A 14,621-nucleotide genomic window follows, 5' to 3' on the forward strand; every position below is an offset into this window, starting at 1 on the left:
ACTCCCCAGAAGCCCCAACCCCAAAACCCCACAGCTTTCCCAACTCCAAAACCCCACAGCTTTCCCAAACCCCAAAACCCCACAGATTTCCCAACCCCCAAAACCCCACAGAAGCTTTCCCATTTCCAAAACCCCACAGAAGCCCCAACCCCAAAACCCCACAGAAGCTTTCCTACAGCCCAAAACCCCACAGATTTCCAAACCCCACAGAAGCCCCAAATGCCAAAACTCTACAGAAGCTTTCCCATTTCCCAAACCCCACAGAAACCCCAACCCCAAAACCCCACAGAATCTTTCCCATCCCCAAAACCCCACAGAAGCCCCAATCCCAAATGCCACAGCAGCTTTCCCACCCCAAAACCCCCACAGAATCTTTCCCATCCCCAAAAGCCCACAGCTTTCCCCAACCCCAAAACCTCACAGAAACTTTCCCATCCCCAAAACTCCACAGAAGCTTTTCCAACCCCAAAATTCCACGGCAGCTTTCCCAACCCCCAAAACCCCACAGAAGCCCTCATCCCCCCAAAACCCCACAGCTTTCCCAAACCCCAAAACTCCACAGATTTCCCAAACCCCAAAACTCCACAGAAGCTTTCCTATAGCCCAAAACTCCACAGAAGCTTTCCCAACCCTCAAAACCCCACATCACCTTTCCTACACCCCAAAACCCCACAGATTTCCAAACCCCACAGAAGCCCCAAACGTCAGAACCCCACAGAAGCTTTCCCATCCCCAAAACCCCACAGAAGCCCCAATCCCAAATGCCACAGCAGCTTTCCCAACCCCAAAACCCCCACAGCAGCTTTCCCACCCCAAAAGCCCCGAGCAGCTTTCCCAACCCCCAAAACCCCACAGAAGCTTTCCCATTTCCCAAACCCCACAGAAGCCCCAACCCCAAAACCCCACATCACCTTTCCTACAGCCCAAAACCCCACAATTTCCAAACCCCACAGAAGCCCCAAATGCCAAAACTCTACAGAAGCTTTCCCATTTCCCAAAAGCCCACAGAAGCCCCAACCCCAAAAGCCCCGAGCAGCTTTCCCAACCCCAAACCCCCGAGCAGCTTTCCCAACCCCAAAACCCCACAGAAGCTTTCCAGCTCCTAAACCCCACAGAATTTTTCCCAACCCCAAAACCCCACAGAAGCCCCAATCCCAAATGCCACAGCAGCTTTCCCACCCCAAAACCCCACAGCAGCTTTCCCAACCCCAAACCCCCGAGCAGCTTTCCCAACCCCAAAACCCCTGAGCAGCTTTCCCACCCCAAAACCCCACAGCAGCTTTTCCAACCCCAAAACCCCACAGCAGCTTTCCCAACCCCAAAGCCCCACAGCAGCTTTCCCAAGCCCAGGAAGGGGGTCAGGAGGCCAGCAGCACCCCGAGGCTGCCCAGGAGGGGTTGGGAGGAAGGAGCCCCCTTACCCTGCTCGGCGATCTCGATCTCGCGGCGCCCGAACTCGGCCTGTTTGATGTTCTTCACGCAGAAATCGCTGCTGCCCTTGGAGTTCTTCTGCTGCTTGTCCCTCGGGGAGGTCTCATCGTCCGAGCTGTCCGTGTAGGAGGCAGCTGCAGGGAGCAGGGCGGGTCAGGAAAGGGTTAAACATTCCCAAAATTCCCAGTGCCCACGGGGAAGTGTGTGGGTGCCCCACCGAGGGTGTCCATGGATGTCCTTCCATCCCAGCTCCTTCCAGGCCCAGCTGGGATCTCTCCTTCTCCTTTTCCCAGCTGGATTTAGCTGGGATGAATTGTTAATTCTCATCCATCTCCAAGAGCACAGTGATGGGATTGAGCAGTGACTGGTTCCCACATGGGCTCCTCTGCAGGGTCTTCTCCCACCTCTCTTCCCCAAAAGTTCTCCCACCTCTCTTCCCAAAAGTTCTCCCAGCTCTCTTCCCCAAAGTTCTCCCACCACTCTTCCTAAAAGCCCTCCCACCTCTCTTCCTAAAAGTTCTCCCACTTCTCTTCCCCGAGAAGTTCTCCCATCTCTCTTCCCCAAAGATGGTGACCCTTCCAGGACCCAACTGGCCATTCCCTCATTCCTCATGGAATTGTTCTGCTCCAAGTCCTTCCTCTCCAGGTGACCCTTCCAGGACCCAACTGGCCATTCCCTCATTCCTCATGGAATTGTTCTGCTCCAAGTCCTTCCTCTCCAGCTGACCCTTCCAGGACCCAACTGGCCATTCCCTCATTCCTCATGGAATTGTTCTGCTCCAAGTCCTTCCTCTCCAGGTGACCCTTCCAGGACCCAACTGGCCATTCCTCATGGAATTGTTCTGCTCCAAGCCCTTCGTCTCCAGGTGACCCTTCCAGGACCCAACTGGCCATTCCCTCATTCCTCATGGAATTGTTCTGCTCCAAGTCCTTCCTCTCCAGGTGACCCTTCCAGGACCCAACTGGCCATTCCCTCATTCCTCATGGAATTGTTCTGCTCCAAGTCCTTCCTCTCCAGCTGACCCTTCCAGGACCCAACTGGCCATTCCCTCATTCCTCATGGAATTGTTCTGCTCCAAGTCCTTCCTCTCCAGCTGACCCTTCCAGGACCCAACTGGCCATTCCCTCATTCCTCATGGAATTGTTCTGCTCCAAGTCCTTCCTCTCCAGGTGACCCTTCCAGGACCCAACTGGCCGTTCCTCATGGAATTGTTCTGCTCCAAGTCCTTCCTCTCCAGCTGACCCTTCCAGGACCCAACTGGCCGTTCCTCATGGAATTGTTCTGCTCCAAGTCCTTCCTCTCCAGGTGACCCTTCCAGGACCCAACTGGCCGTTCCTCATGGAATTGTTCTGCTCCAAGCCCTTCGTCTCCAGCTCACGTGGTGCTTGTAAAGTGAACCTGAGGCCTGGCATCCAACAATTTGCTCCACCCCACAGGAATTCCGTGGTGGAACAGCTCCATCCACGTTGGCCCTGCTGGAGCTGCCTGACATTTTGGATCACCGGGAATGATGGACACGGTGATGGATACTCCTCCTTCCACATCCCCTCTGGAACCCAAAGGAGCTGCTAGGGTCAAGATTCCCAGTTTCCACCCCAAATCTGCGCCAGGGGAACGGGGCAAGCAGGAAGTGCTGATCCCACCAGCATTCCTGGAGAGCCGCGGCATTCCAGAGGTATCCAGGCCTTGAGCGGGGATGGATTCCAACGGCTCCTTCATTTATTCAGAGCAAATCAAACGATCTTCTACCCTGATCAGCTCCAGTGACATCCCCACATCGAAACCCCAAAAAAAAGGTGTTAAACTGGCCATGGGGTTGTGTTTCCTGCAGGACCCAACAAGCTCCATGCTCTCCCTCCTGGCTCGCGGGAAAGGTTTCAGGATTCCAAGGAAAATGCTCAGCCTGGGTGCCAGGCTCCTTCAGAGCTGCCCGGCTCTCCATCCCAGGGAATTAGGAGGGAATTAGGCATTGCTGGAATTTCTCCTCATCCTCGGCAGGGGATGAAGGGCGAGCCCCACCTTGCCAACAACCCCCGAGGGCCAGAACTGAATCCGAGCTTTGAACCTCTCAGGCCAGGCTGGATGAGGCTTGGAGCAGCCTGGACTCATGGAAGGTGTCCTTGACCACGGCAGAGGGATGGAATGAGATGAGCTCTAAGGACCCCAAAACCACCCAAATTCTCCCCAAATACACCGTGAGCCGCCAAGTATCCCAAAAATCCATCCAGCAACGTTCCAGCTGGAGAAACCCCTTCCAAGAGCCCTTCCAACTCCCCGAAGACTCCAACCCCATGTGCAACAAGCCTACAGTGGGATCCCCGTGGATTTGTGATGCTCAAGCAGGAATAAAGCACGGAAACACTTTTCCTGGGAGGAACAGGACAGGGAGGAAGGGAATGGAAGGGAAGGCAGCAGCAGCTGCACGCTGGGGTTATAAGGAGAGAGCAGAAGAGCACCAGAATAATTTTCATTTTCCATCTATCCATACAGGACAAGGAGGAAAAAGGCAAAAGTCTGACCCCAGAGCAGGCGTGGGAGATGCCTGGACACACCTGAGCTGTAGCTGTCTGTCGAGGACTGCGAGATGGAGCGGGACAGCGACCGGCGGCCGATCTTGGTCGGGCGCTTGTTGAACTCCTGCTTTTGGTCAGCAAACTGGATCTGTGGAAAGAAATCAGGGATTTTCCGTAAAAAAACCCAACAGATCAACCCCAAGAACCCAAAGCCTTGAGCAGACACCGGCACATCTCAGTCATGGCTCGGAGCACAATTCCTGTTATTTAATGGGGACTGGATAAGGTAAATTGCCAATTTTGTTTAATTTCAGTCCTTCCAGACAAAATTAGAGCTGTCACTCCAGGCTGTTGAATTTTGGGAGCACAGCTGGCTGGAGAACACAAGTTTTTAGGAGTACACAAGAGAACGACACCAGATCAGGGAAGGGAAAATCCACACCAAACTCAAGTTACAGCCAGTGCTGTGCCGGGATTAACGCCCTGATCCCGGCGGGACGGGGGCTTTGCACACACACCAGGGTTTGTGTTCCTCCTCTAAGAAGCTGCTGGCCTGAAATAACTTCCCTTTTTTGTCCTTTTCCTTCCCTTAATTTAGAACAAATCCCTGCACGGCTGAGCAGCTCCACTGCAGGAGGAGGTTACTGGCGTGAAGTGGAGCTGGAGACACACAGGGATTCTAACAAACGGGGAATAATTTGGGTTAAATTCACTTTTTTTTTTTTCCCACATCACCTCTTCAAGGACATTGAACCCAACTTTTCACACAACGCAATGATCTTGGTAGTTCAGAGCTCCCTGAGCCCTCACACGTCCAAAACCAAGGAAACGACGAAGCAAAAGAAGTCCTGAACCGAATCAGGCAGAATTAGAACCAGACTTAAATAAACCCTTTAAGGTTTAAACCCCTTAAACACGGCCACGAGTTGGGCTCAGCTTTAGCTGAGACAGCCAGGAGGTGGAAGGAAGCACCAGGAAAGGGAAATTCGGGAAGGGACCAGGTCAAGACTCGGATCTGCTTTTGGCTTGTGCTGGCCGAGGTCTTTTGGGTTTAATCCTTTAGGGAATAGAGAGAGTGGGCAAAAAGGGAATTTCACAGAATCCCAGGATGGTTTGGGTTGGAAGGGACCTTAAGGATCATCCAGTTCCACAGGACACCTTCCCCTACCACAGGCTGCTCCAATCCCTGCCAAACTCACAAGAGTCATGTTCCAGCCCGGCTGGGAAGAAGAGAATGTTCCAGATGGGATGAAAAGAGAGATTTGGCTCCAGGCTGAGCTCGGTCAGCTCCCACCAGAACAGCTCTGAAGGCAACAGCTCCAAGGAGAAGCTGTGGAGCCTTGGAGAGCTGCAGTTCCTTGGATTTAGGAGCCCAAGCTGCTCTGAAGTGACACAAGAGCTGCTGCTTTCAACTTGCAGCAGGAACAAACGATTCCCGCTGGAAAACCTCACCTGCAGGGGCACAAGGGGTTAATGCAGGTGAGGTTTCACCTTTACATTCCAAATGAGCCACGGCTCATCTGACCTGGGGTTTCCATCACAAAGAGCCACCTTGAGCTACTCCTCCGTGCAAAAAAGGTCTCCTTATCCAAGGTTTTCCTGGAAAACTTCCCCACGCCGACCCCACCAACTCCTCCAGACAGAAGAACAACCCTGGAGCAACGCGTTTGCCTCGACTCTTCATCACTCCCGAGAGAAAATTTAAGATAAACCCTCCAGAGGTTTGGATTTTCTCCAGCTGAGGAGCTCCAGGAATAAGCGACTGGATGCAAACAGCGAGGGGAAGGAGGAAGAAGAGAGAGGCAACAGAGAAACGATCGCGTTTTTGAGCAGAAAAGCCATTATTACGGTCCCAAAGCGTGCCCTCACCTGGGCTTTCGTGCCCGTTGACTGCCCGTTGACGTTGTACTTCTTCTTGTTGGGCATGGTGGCCTCGCCGGCTGCCCCCGGGCGCCGCTCCCTCGGGAGCAGGGAATGCCCATTTATACCCAGCACCCATCCCCATCCCGCTGATCCTGCCCGCTCCGGTTTCACCGCAGGCGGAGGCAGCCGGGGCGGGAGCCGAAGGGAACCAGTTGGGATTTTCGGATTTTTTTTTTTAAATTTTTGTATTTTTTTATTTTTTTGGCAGACCCCAGGACTTAATGAGGCGTCGCCACGAACAATTCCTGCCTGTGTTTTGTGTGGAATTACAGCGTTCCCTGACCTCCGGAGCTCCGCCGCGGCAAGTTTTGAACGTGGCCTGGCCACAATGCCTTATTTATGTAACCAGGACATTTCCCTGCTCGCTATAATTAACTCGCTAATTAAGCTCCTTTAACTCGGGCCCTCCCCTCCCCGCTCTCCCTCTTTCCCCCCCAATGTCAGATGACGGAGCCTCGTTAGAAGGAAATTAACTAATGAGCAACTAAAACAACGGGGGCGTTTGTTGGATGGCAAAGTGGTTTTTAATTATTATTATTTTAATTATCCCGCCCCTCGCTGCGTCCCCCATGGCAACCAGGGCAGAGTTTGTCCTTGGAAGGGTCCACACTCCAACATCCATCCCTGTGTTGTTCCAATCCTTTGGGAATTATGGAATCATGGAATGGTTTGGGTTGGAAGGGACCTTAAATCCCATCCAGTTCCATTCCACATCTCCCACCATCCCAGGTTGCTCCAGCCTTGGACGTTTCCAGGGATGGAGCAGCCACAGCTTCTCTGGGTAGGATGTTGAGGGGCTTTTATGGGAATTATCTCAGGTAATAAATTATCAGGGAAAAAACTCCTTGGATAAAAACTCCAGGCACTAAATGAGAATGAAAATGATTGTCCTGCACGGCGTCCACTCGTTCCACAGCCTTTTAGGAGGGAAGAGATGATCCAAGGAAGAAAAAATGGGAAAAACGAGGCTGGTGAGGCACTGCCAGAGGTTGGTGGGGCTTTGAGGTCTCCTCCAACCCAACCCATCCTGTGATTCCATCCTGTGATTCCAAGGAAAAGGGATCTGGGAAGCAGCAGGGCACAACTGATTGTCCTCAGCACCAATTCTGAATATGAAACTAAAAAGCTCCCCCAGCCCTGATTCTTTCTATACACCAGATTTACACCAGATTTACACCAGGTTTACACTGGATTTACCCCAGGTTGGATATGATCCTGCTCCTCTCAACAGTTGTCCCGAGGATGGAAAATGCTGCCAGGGAAAATCCCCAAAATGTTCCTCCCATGGCATTTTCCCTCTCCAGGGCAGATTTCAAGGAATTCACTAAAAGAGCAAAAAATTCCTGAGCTAGATGAAAGCAATTCCTGAAGGAAAAGATGGGGGGAAAAAAAAGGAGGGAAATCCCCTCAGAATTCCTGAGTTGTACAATGACTGAAAAATGTGAGAAATAGAAATATGAATTATTTCCAGTGTGGAAATATCTCAGGGGATGAGAAGCTGGGATCAGCATTGTTTTTCTCACTTGATATTGCTGCCCCAATTGTGTTTTCCAGGTAAAGTTTTCATTTCCCACATTATCCATGAACCTTCTCCTGCAAAATCCTAAGGGAGACAAGACTTCAGCTCAGTGTAAAACAACTCAGAGCCTTTAAAGGGGGTAAAAAACCCATTTTATGGTGACACCAAAGCACAAACTCCTTTTCCAGCAGGTTTTCACACCAAGTTACTTAAATCCAAAAGCTTTTCCTGGGAAAGAAACCCTTTTTTTCCTCAGTGAAGGTCTGGTCGAACACATTAAGAACAAATATTCAATAAAAATGCTAAAAATAAAAGATTTTGCTTCATCTCTATCCCAGAGCTCAGGAATATTCTGTAATTTCTCTGCCAATCTGGGTCAGCCAAATAAAACCAGAGAGAACTACGCTCAATCCCAGTAAATTGTTTTGTTCTGAGTGTCTTTAATTGATTCTTGGCCACGGGTATTTGTTATTTTTTGGGAACAAAGGGAGAAAACAAGAGTTTTCTGAGGGGTTAAGCAGCACAAGCTCTCCAGCATTGCTGGAGCTTCCAAATCCACCTGCCAAGAACTTGGGAACTCAAATTTCTGCACGGAATGAATTAAAATCCATCATTTTATGGATAGAACAGCAGGACAAGGCGGTGGCCTTGAAGAACTGCCACTGCTTGGTGACAAACTTCCTGGGAAGTCTTTTCCCAGTGGAAAAACATCTCATCCATCGATGACGCAGAGATAGAAAATCAGTTTTCTTTTTTTTTTTTTTAAACAAAGAAGGGTGAAGATTGGTGAGAAATTATTTTTTTTTTTGTGCTGTGACATGGGGTGGGGATCAAGGTGATTGTCCTGATGTCCCACTCCAAACCTCATCTCTATTCCTGAAGGAAACGTTGTTTTCCTGCAGCGCTGGAGCTGCCAAGGCGGGTCCTTCACCTCCTGCTCCTGGTGACACCTGAGAGGTGTTGGGGACACCGCCGTTGGCACAAGCCTGGCTCCTCCCACGGGGTTGGTGATGCCAAACCCTCTCCATGTTGGGAATGAGCTCCAAACCCTCAGCCTCACCTCCTCATCCAGCTCCCGAGCCCGGATCACGGCATTCCAGGAGAAGGATTGTCCCACCCCGCTCATTCCGGAGTTCCTCATCCCTTCAATCAATGTGGGATCCCCCCCGAGCTGAACATTTCACCAGGGCTCAAAGTGTTCCAGATCCATCACACGGAGCTCGATCCAGGATTAACAAACCCGGGTTTAATCCCTGTGTGCAAAACAGCCAGGGAATGTGCAGGTTAAAACTGGTTTTAGCCCGAGGATTTGCAAAAGGACGGGAATGAGGAGTCGCCCACCTGGGCCAAAACGCTTTTCCAAGGGGTTGGGAATTCTAACCATTGGTTCTTGAATCACCCTGATGCCTCAGGTTTTAGTTTTTATATTTTTGACATTCTGAGCTGCTTCAGTGTGCAGTTCTGAGCTTCTCATGATGGGATGGTGAGCTCTGTGCACAGAGCAGGGACACAAAACAATTCCTGCTCCAGCTGGGCACCAAGGACAAATGATCCAAACCTCAGCCCAGGAGCACAAACACCGTGGGCTGGAGAGAGAAAAACAAGCAGGGTGGGACTGATGGGCTGGAGCTGGAATGGGAATGAACTCCAAGGTGCCAATGGAGCAGAACTGATCCCAGGGAGAGCCCCGGGAGCGCTCGTGCATTTTGGGACCATTTTGGGTCATTTGGGTTCATTTTGGGGCCATTTGGGTTCATTTTGGGTTAATTTTGGGACCATTTTGGTTCATTTGGGTTCATTTTGGGACCATTTTGGTTCATCTTGGGTTCATTTCGGGACCATTTTGGTTCATCTTGGGTTCATTTTGGGACCATTTTGGTTCATCTTGGGACCATTTTGGGTCATCTTGGGTTCATTTTGGGACCATTTTGGTTCATCTTGGGTCCATTTTGGGGCCATTTTGGGTCATTTGAGTTCATTTTGGGACCATTTTGGTTCATCTTTGGTTCATTTTGGGACCATTTTGGGTCATCTTGGGTTCATTTTGGTTCATCTTGGGTTCATTTTGGGACCATTTTGGGTCATCTTGGGTTCATTTTGGTTCATCTTGGGTTCATTTTGGGGCCATTTTGGTTCATCTTGGGTTCATTTTGGGGCCATTTTGGTTCATTTGGGTGCAGCCCTGGCTGGGCTCTGGTGCTGCCCAAGGTGGATCCATGGAGGAGATCCTTTCATAAATCCCTAATTTATTCCTTAGCTCTGCTCAGCCTCTGCTCCAGCTCAGCCTCCACAAGGCATCAACCCCAGTGCTGGATCATGGAATGGTGGAATTCTGGTGGGAGCCTCTCCAGTGCCACCCCTGCCATGGCAGGGACACCTCCCACTGTCCCAGCCGGGCCTTGGACACTTCCAGGATCCAGGGACATCTGACAGAGAATCCCTTGGAATTGGTGGGAGCAGGGAGGAGAAATCCTTCAAAGGAGAAAACAGCAAACCCCTAACCCAGGCACTTCCAGTGGGGACAACGGGAAGGACAAGGAAGAGAAAAGTCTCCTCCCTCAGCAGTGGAATGGGTCCTCTGTTGGCCACAATCCCCCAAAAATCAGGAAAACCGGGAAACTGCTATTTCCACATTGCCTCAACTCGCACCAAACAGGCCACGGGTGTTTTATAGTTGGGAAATGTGGGATCTCAGCAGCTGGAGCTGGAAAATCCCTGCGGAGTCACCTCCTGCCAGGACACCTCGTCCCGTGGGATCCCACAGCTCCTCGCAGAGCTGCACACGGAGCCCTTCCAGGACTGCTGAGGGTGTTCAGGAGGTCCAGGTGGGATTCTGGGGACAATTCCTTCATGGAAAAGCTCTGGAAAAGGCTGTCCAGGGAGGTTCGGAGTCCCCAGCCCTGGGGAAGATTTCAAAGCCGTGTGGATGTGGCACTTGGGGACATGGGGCAGTGGTGGCCTTGGCCATGCTGGGAATGCTTGGACTCCATGGGCTCTGAGGGGTTTTCCAGCCTCAGGGATTCTGTGATTCCATCAGAGTCCCAAAATATGGGAGAAGCCACATTTTCAGCTTCTTTCCCAAGAAGCAATCCAAAGGAATTATTATTATTATTACTACTACTACTATTACTATTACTATTCACTACCAATACAATTTTCCAATATTTGGTTAATAACAAGAGGTGGACGTAAAAACAGGGACTCAGCAAGAACATTAAGACCTAAAAGACTCTTTTGAAATAATGACCTTAAAGATAATAAGCAATTTAGAGCTCGGGCTAATTATTTCTTGAAATGTGGCTGCTGCCTCCCACGCTGACCCGAGGTACCACATAAAATGCAAATGAGCTGAGTTAAAACCCTGATTAAAAACTTCGCTGCAGGACATGACCCTTTGGAGCCCTTTGGAGATGGATTTGATGCCACAGCAGCTTTAAACCATCCATGAAATCATAAAACTGCCCTGGAAAAGGAAATTATTGAAGCAATAAGAATAAAAAAAAAAAATCTATTGAAATAAAGTTTTTGTCATCTGACCCCGATCCCAGAAGCAACGAGTCCATAATGGAAAAATTAGAGAACCCACAGGGAGAGGTTTTGTTTTTAGGGAAAACTCCAAGTTTTTCCAGAGAAAAACCCACATTCGAGGCTATAAATGAAGTTGTGAATGATGCAAAGTTTGCCACTGATAACCCTAAAATGCAAAAGTCATTCCTGATTGTTGATAAAAATATGTTAAATTTGGAATTGTGTCGCAAAAATTGAGTGAGAGGCAGAATAAACTGGAATTTCACAATAAAATCCACACAATTAAGAAAGGGATAGCAGGGAACATAAAGATGGATATAAAGGGGAATAATGTGCCCGAATCCAATACATGGACAATATTTATAAATAAAATCAAATTCCTTTGCAGGAGCACCAGAATTCCAGCTTTTTATCACATTGATCCAAGTATTTTTAGAAGAACTACCGGGAAGGACAGCTTAAAATCCAGACTGGAGATGTGAGCAGAAATTTAGGAAGAAATAACAAATATTGGTCCATTTTTGGGTCACAGGATACCAGGGGACACACGAAGCCAATCCCAGACATGGAATTCTGCCCTCCAAGCCCTGCCTGGTGTTTTGGAGCTATGTAATTTTATTTTCAGCTGCTTTGGGAATTCTTTCCACCGGAGAAGAAGGGAAAAGTGGATTTTAATATTTGGGATCTATTCTAAACTCTTTAACCACTCAAACGAGGAGCGCTTGGTGCCCTGGAGGGCGCCTGGAAGTTTTAAAGGTTTTATTCTGACAGCAGAATGCAAATTGCTGGTAAAAATTACACTGAAAAGGTGGACCTGAGATGAAATCCCAATCTCCTGGAACACACTGTGGATTCTGCCACTCCTCCTCCCCTCCAGTCCCAAATTCCATAAAAACTGGCTGTGAATACAACAGATTTGGGGTGATCGGGGGGGGGGATCATCCCGGACACTTGGCCCTTATTAATGAGGCAATTAATGCCAATGATGCTCGTTAATCTCCCACCTTAACGAGCCTCACTCCAGGGCTTATCCTGACGTTCTCACCAGGAATTCAGCTGCTGGTTGAAGGCAGCGGGTCAGAAACTCACCATCCACTCGGGCAGCTGGAAGGCACCGGCGCCACTGTCCCACATCTCCGACGGCGAATCGCTCTGGGAATGCACTGGGATGCACTGGGATGCACTGGGAATGCACTGGGAATGCACTGGAATGCACTGGGATTGCACTGGGATGCACTGGGATTGCACTGGGATGCACCAGCCCAGCCCCACAGCCCACAGATGTCCCACAGAGATGTCCCCTCAGGATCCGGCCTCGCGCTCAGGGCGGTGACGCGTTCCTCATTCCTGCTCCAAATCCCAAACCCGGGAAGGGCTCGGATCCAGCCCGATCTACAGCCCCGAATTCCCACCAACCCCAGCTCTGCTCGGAGTTTGGGTCAGGAACAACCTGGCTGTGGCGTGGAGGACGAGTCCATCCATCTCCTGCTGACGGGCCCCGCCCGGCGCCCCCAAAATTCCGATGTCCCCAAGAATCCGGCAGCGATGTCCCGCAGGCGCGCCGGGATTCAGAGCTGGAGGCTCCAGCACCCAGGATTTCACTCGGCACCACCAAAATTCCTGCAGCCTCAGCCCAAAGAGCACAGGGATGCCTCAGATCCTGACCCAAGCTCAGCTCCAGCTCGATCCGGTTTGGAATGAGCTCCACATTCCAAGGGGAACGCTTTTAAAGGATGGATCCAGTTCAGAACAAGCTCCACATTCCAAAGGGAACGCTTTTAAAGGATGAATCCAGTTCAGAACGAGCTCCACATTCCAAGGGGAACGATTCTAAAGGATGGATCTGGTTCGGAATGAGCTCCACATTCCAAGAACAATTCTAAAGGATGGATCCGGTTCGGAACAAGCTCCACATTCCACGGTGAAAGCTTTTAAAGGATGGATCCGGTTCGGAATGAGCTCCACATTCCAAGGAGAACAATTCTAAAGGATGGATCCAGTTCGGAATGAGCTCCACATTCCAAGGGGGATTCTTCTAAAGGACGGATCCAGACTGAAACGAGCTCCACATTCCAAGGAGAACAATTCTAAAGGATGGATCCGGTTCGGAACAAGCTCCACATTCCAAGGAGAACAATTCTAAAGGATGGATCCGGTTCGGAATGAGCTCCACATTCCACGGTGAAAGCTTTTAAAGGATAAGAGCAGGCACACGGAGCCGCTGGAAGGGCTGCAGCTCCCTCTGCTGAGCAGACAGGACAGGAAGGAAGACGTGGATCTCCTGCACAATTCCACACCGGGATACAAACACAATCCTGGCCCTCTGCGGGATGAAGGCTTGATTGAGGTTTCATCTGAACTGAAATTCACTCAAAATTCCATGTTTCCGTGAGCTTCCTGAGCCCTCCTTGGATTGTCGGCAGTGCCAGGGTGAGGTGGGGCTGGGAGCATTTCCCCTTCTTCTTTCTCCCTTGGAATTCCTGTTTTCTGCTGGCAATGTCTGGGAGTTTGTTATATTTGGGGTGGTATTTTCCCACTGTTGGCAGTCCCCCCTTCCAGATGGGAAGAGATTCCGGTCACTTGAGACTGTCCCATTCCCGTCTCCAAGAACACCAAATTTAACTTGTGCCAGGAAAAAGCAGAAGTGTGGGATTTGCACAGCACGGATATTCCCAGGGAACAAAAGGATTCCCAGAGCTCTCGCTGCCCTTGCACACTGGGCTTTCCTTCCTCCATGGAAAACATGGAATCACTGAGGTTGGAAAAGCCTTTGGAGACCATGGAGTCCAACCCAGCACTGCCCAGGCCATCACTGATCCTGTCTCCAAGTGCCACATCCAGGCGGCTCTGAAATCCCTGCAGGGATGGGGACTCCAGCCCCGCCCTGGGCAGCTGTGCCAGGGATGGACACACCTTTCCAGGGAGGAATTCTCCCAATATCCAACCTAAACCTTCCCTGGAACTTCTCCAGTGTCCTTTCCATGGGCTCAGTCCTTCAGGAACTGCTCCAGCCTGGATCCCTTTTGGGGTCAATCCTTCATGAACTGCTCCAGCCTGGATCCCTTTTGGGGTCAATCCTTCAGGAACTGCTCCAGCCTGGATCCCTTTTCCATGGGCTCAATCCTTCAGGAACTGCTCCAGCCTGGATCCCTTTTGGGCTCAATCCTTCAGGAACTGCTCTAGCCTGGATCCCTTTTCCATGGGCTCAGTCCTTCAGGAACTGCTCCAGCCTGGATCCCTTTTGGGCTCAATCCTTCAGGAACTGCTCCAGCCTGGATCCCTTTTGGGCTCAGTCCTTCAGGAACTGCTCCAGCCTGGATCCCTTTTGGGGTCAATCCTTCATGAACTGCTCCAGCCTGGATCCCTTTTGGGGTCAATCCTTCATGAACTGCTCCAGCCTGGATCCCTTTTCCATGGGCTCAATCCTTCAGGAACTGCTCCAGCCTGGATCCCTTTTCCATGGGCTCAATCCTTCAGGAACTGCTCCAGCCTGGATCCCTTTTGGGTCAATCCTTCAGGAACTGCTCCAGTCTGGATCCCTTTTTCCATGGAGTCAGTCCTTCAGGAACTGCTCCAGCCTGGATCCCTTTTGGGCTCAATCCTTCAGGAACTGCTCCAGCCTGGATCCCTTTTCCATGGGGTCAATCCTTCATGAACTGTTCCAGCCTGGATCCCTTTTGGGCTCAATCCTTCAGGAACTGCTCCAGC

The 14,621-nt window shown here is 50.6% G+C and overlaps 1 protein-coding gene across 6 annotated transcripts in view; it reads right to left on the reverse strand.

Annotated features, from left to right (window-relative positions):
* Nucleotides 1-14,621, reverse strand: part of AHCYL2 (adenosylhomocysteinase like 2) — a 70,542-nt gene that overhangs the window by 24,928 nt on the left and 30,993 nt on the right. For 2 of the 6 annotated variants that reach the window (XM_077783728.2, XM_085569382.1), the window contains exons 1-3: nt 12,003-12,062; nt 3,983-4,091; nt 1,421-1,564 (exon numbers count right to left, since the gene is read on the reverse strand). In XM_077783728.2, coding sequence (XP_077639854.2) covers nt 1,421-1,564; nt 3,983-4,091; nt 12,003-12,047 — 298 coding nt within the window. In that variant the 5' untranslated portion in view covers nt 12,048-12,062. Of the gene's footprint in view, nt 1-1,420; nt 1,565-3,982; nt 4,092-5,812; nt 8,798-12,002; nt 12,063-14,621 lie in introns of those variants that run through there. The other 4 variants (XM_077783726.2, XM_085569380.1, XM_077783727.2 and 1 more) reach the window with 3 other exon arrangements.

The sequence above is a fragment of the Lonchura striata genome, chromosome 1A (genome assembly GCF_050655825.1).
Source record: "Lonchura striata isolate lonStrDom1 chromosome 1A, ASM5065582v1, whole genome shotgun sequence".
Taxonomy (NCBI): domain Eukaryota; kingdom Metazoa; phylum Chordata; class Aves; order Passeriformes; family Estrildidae; genus Lonchura; species Lonchura striata.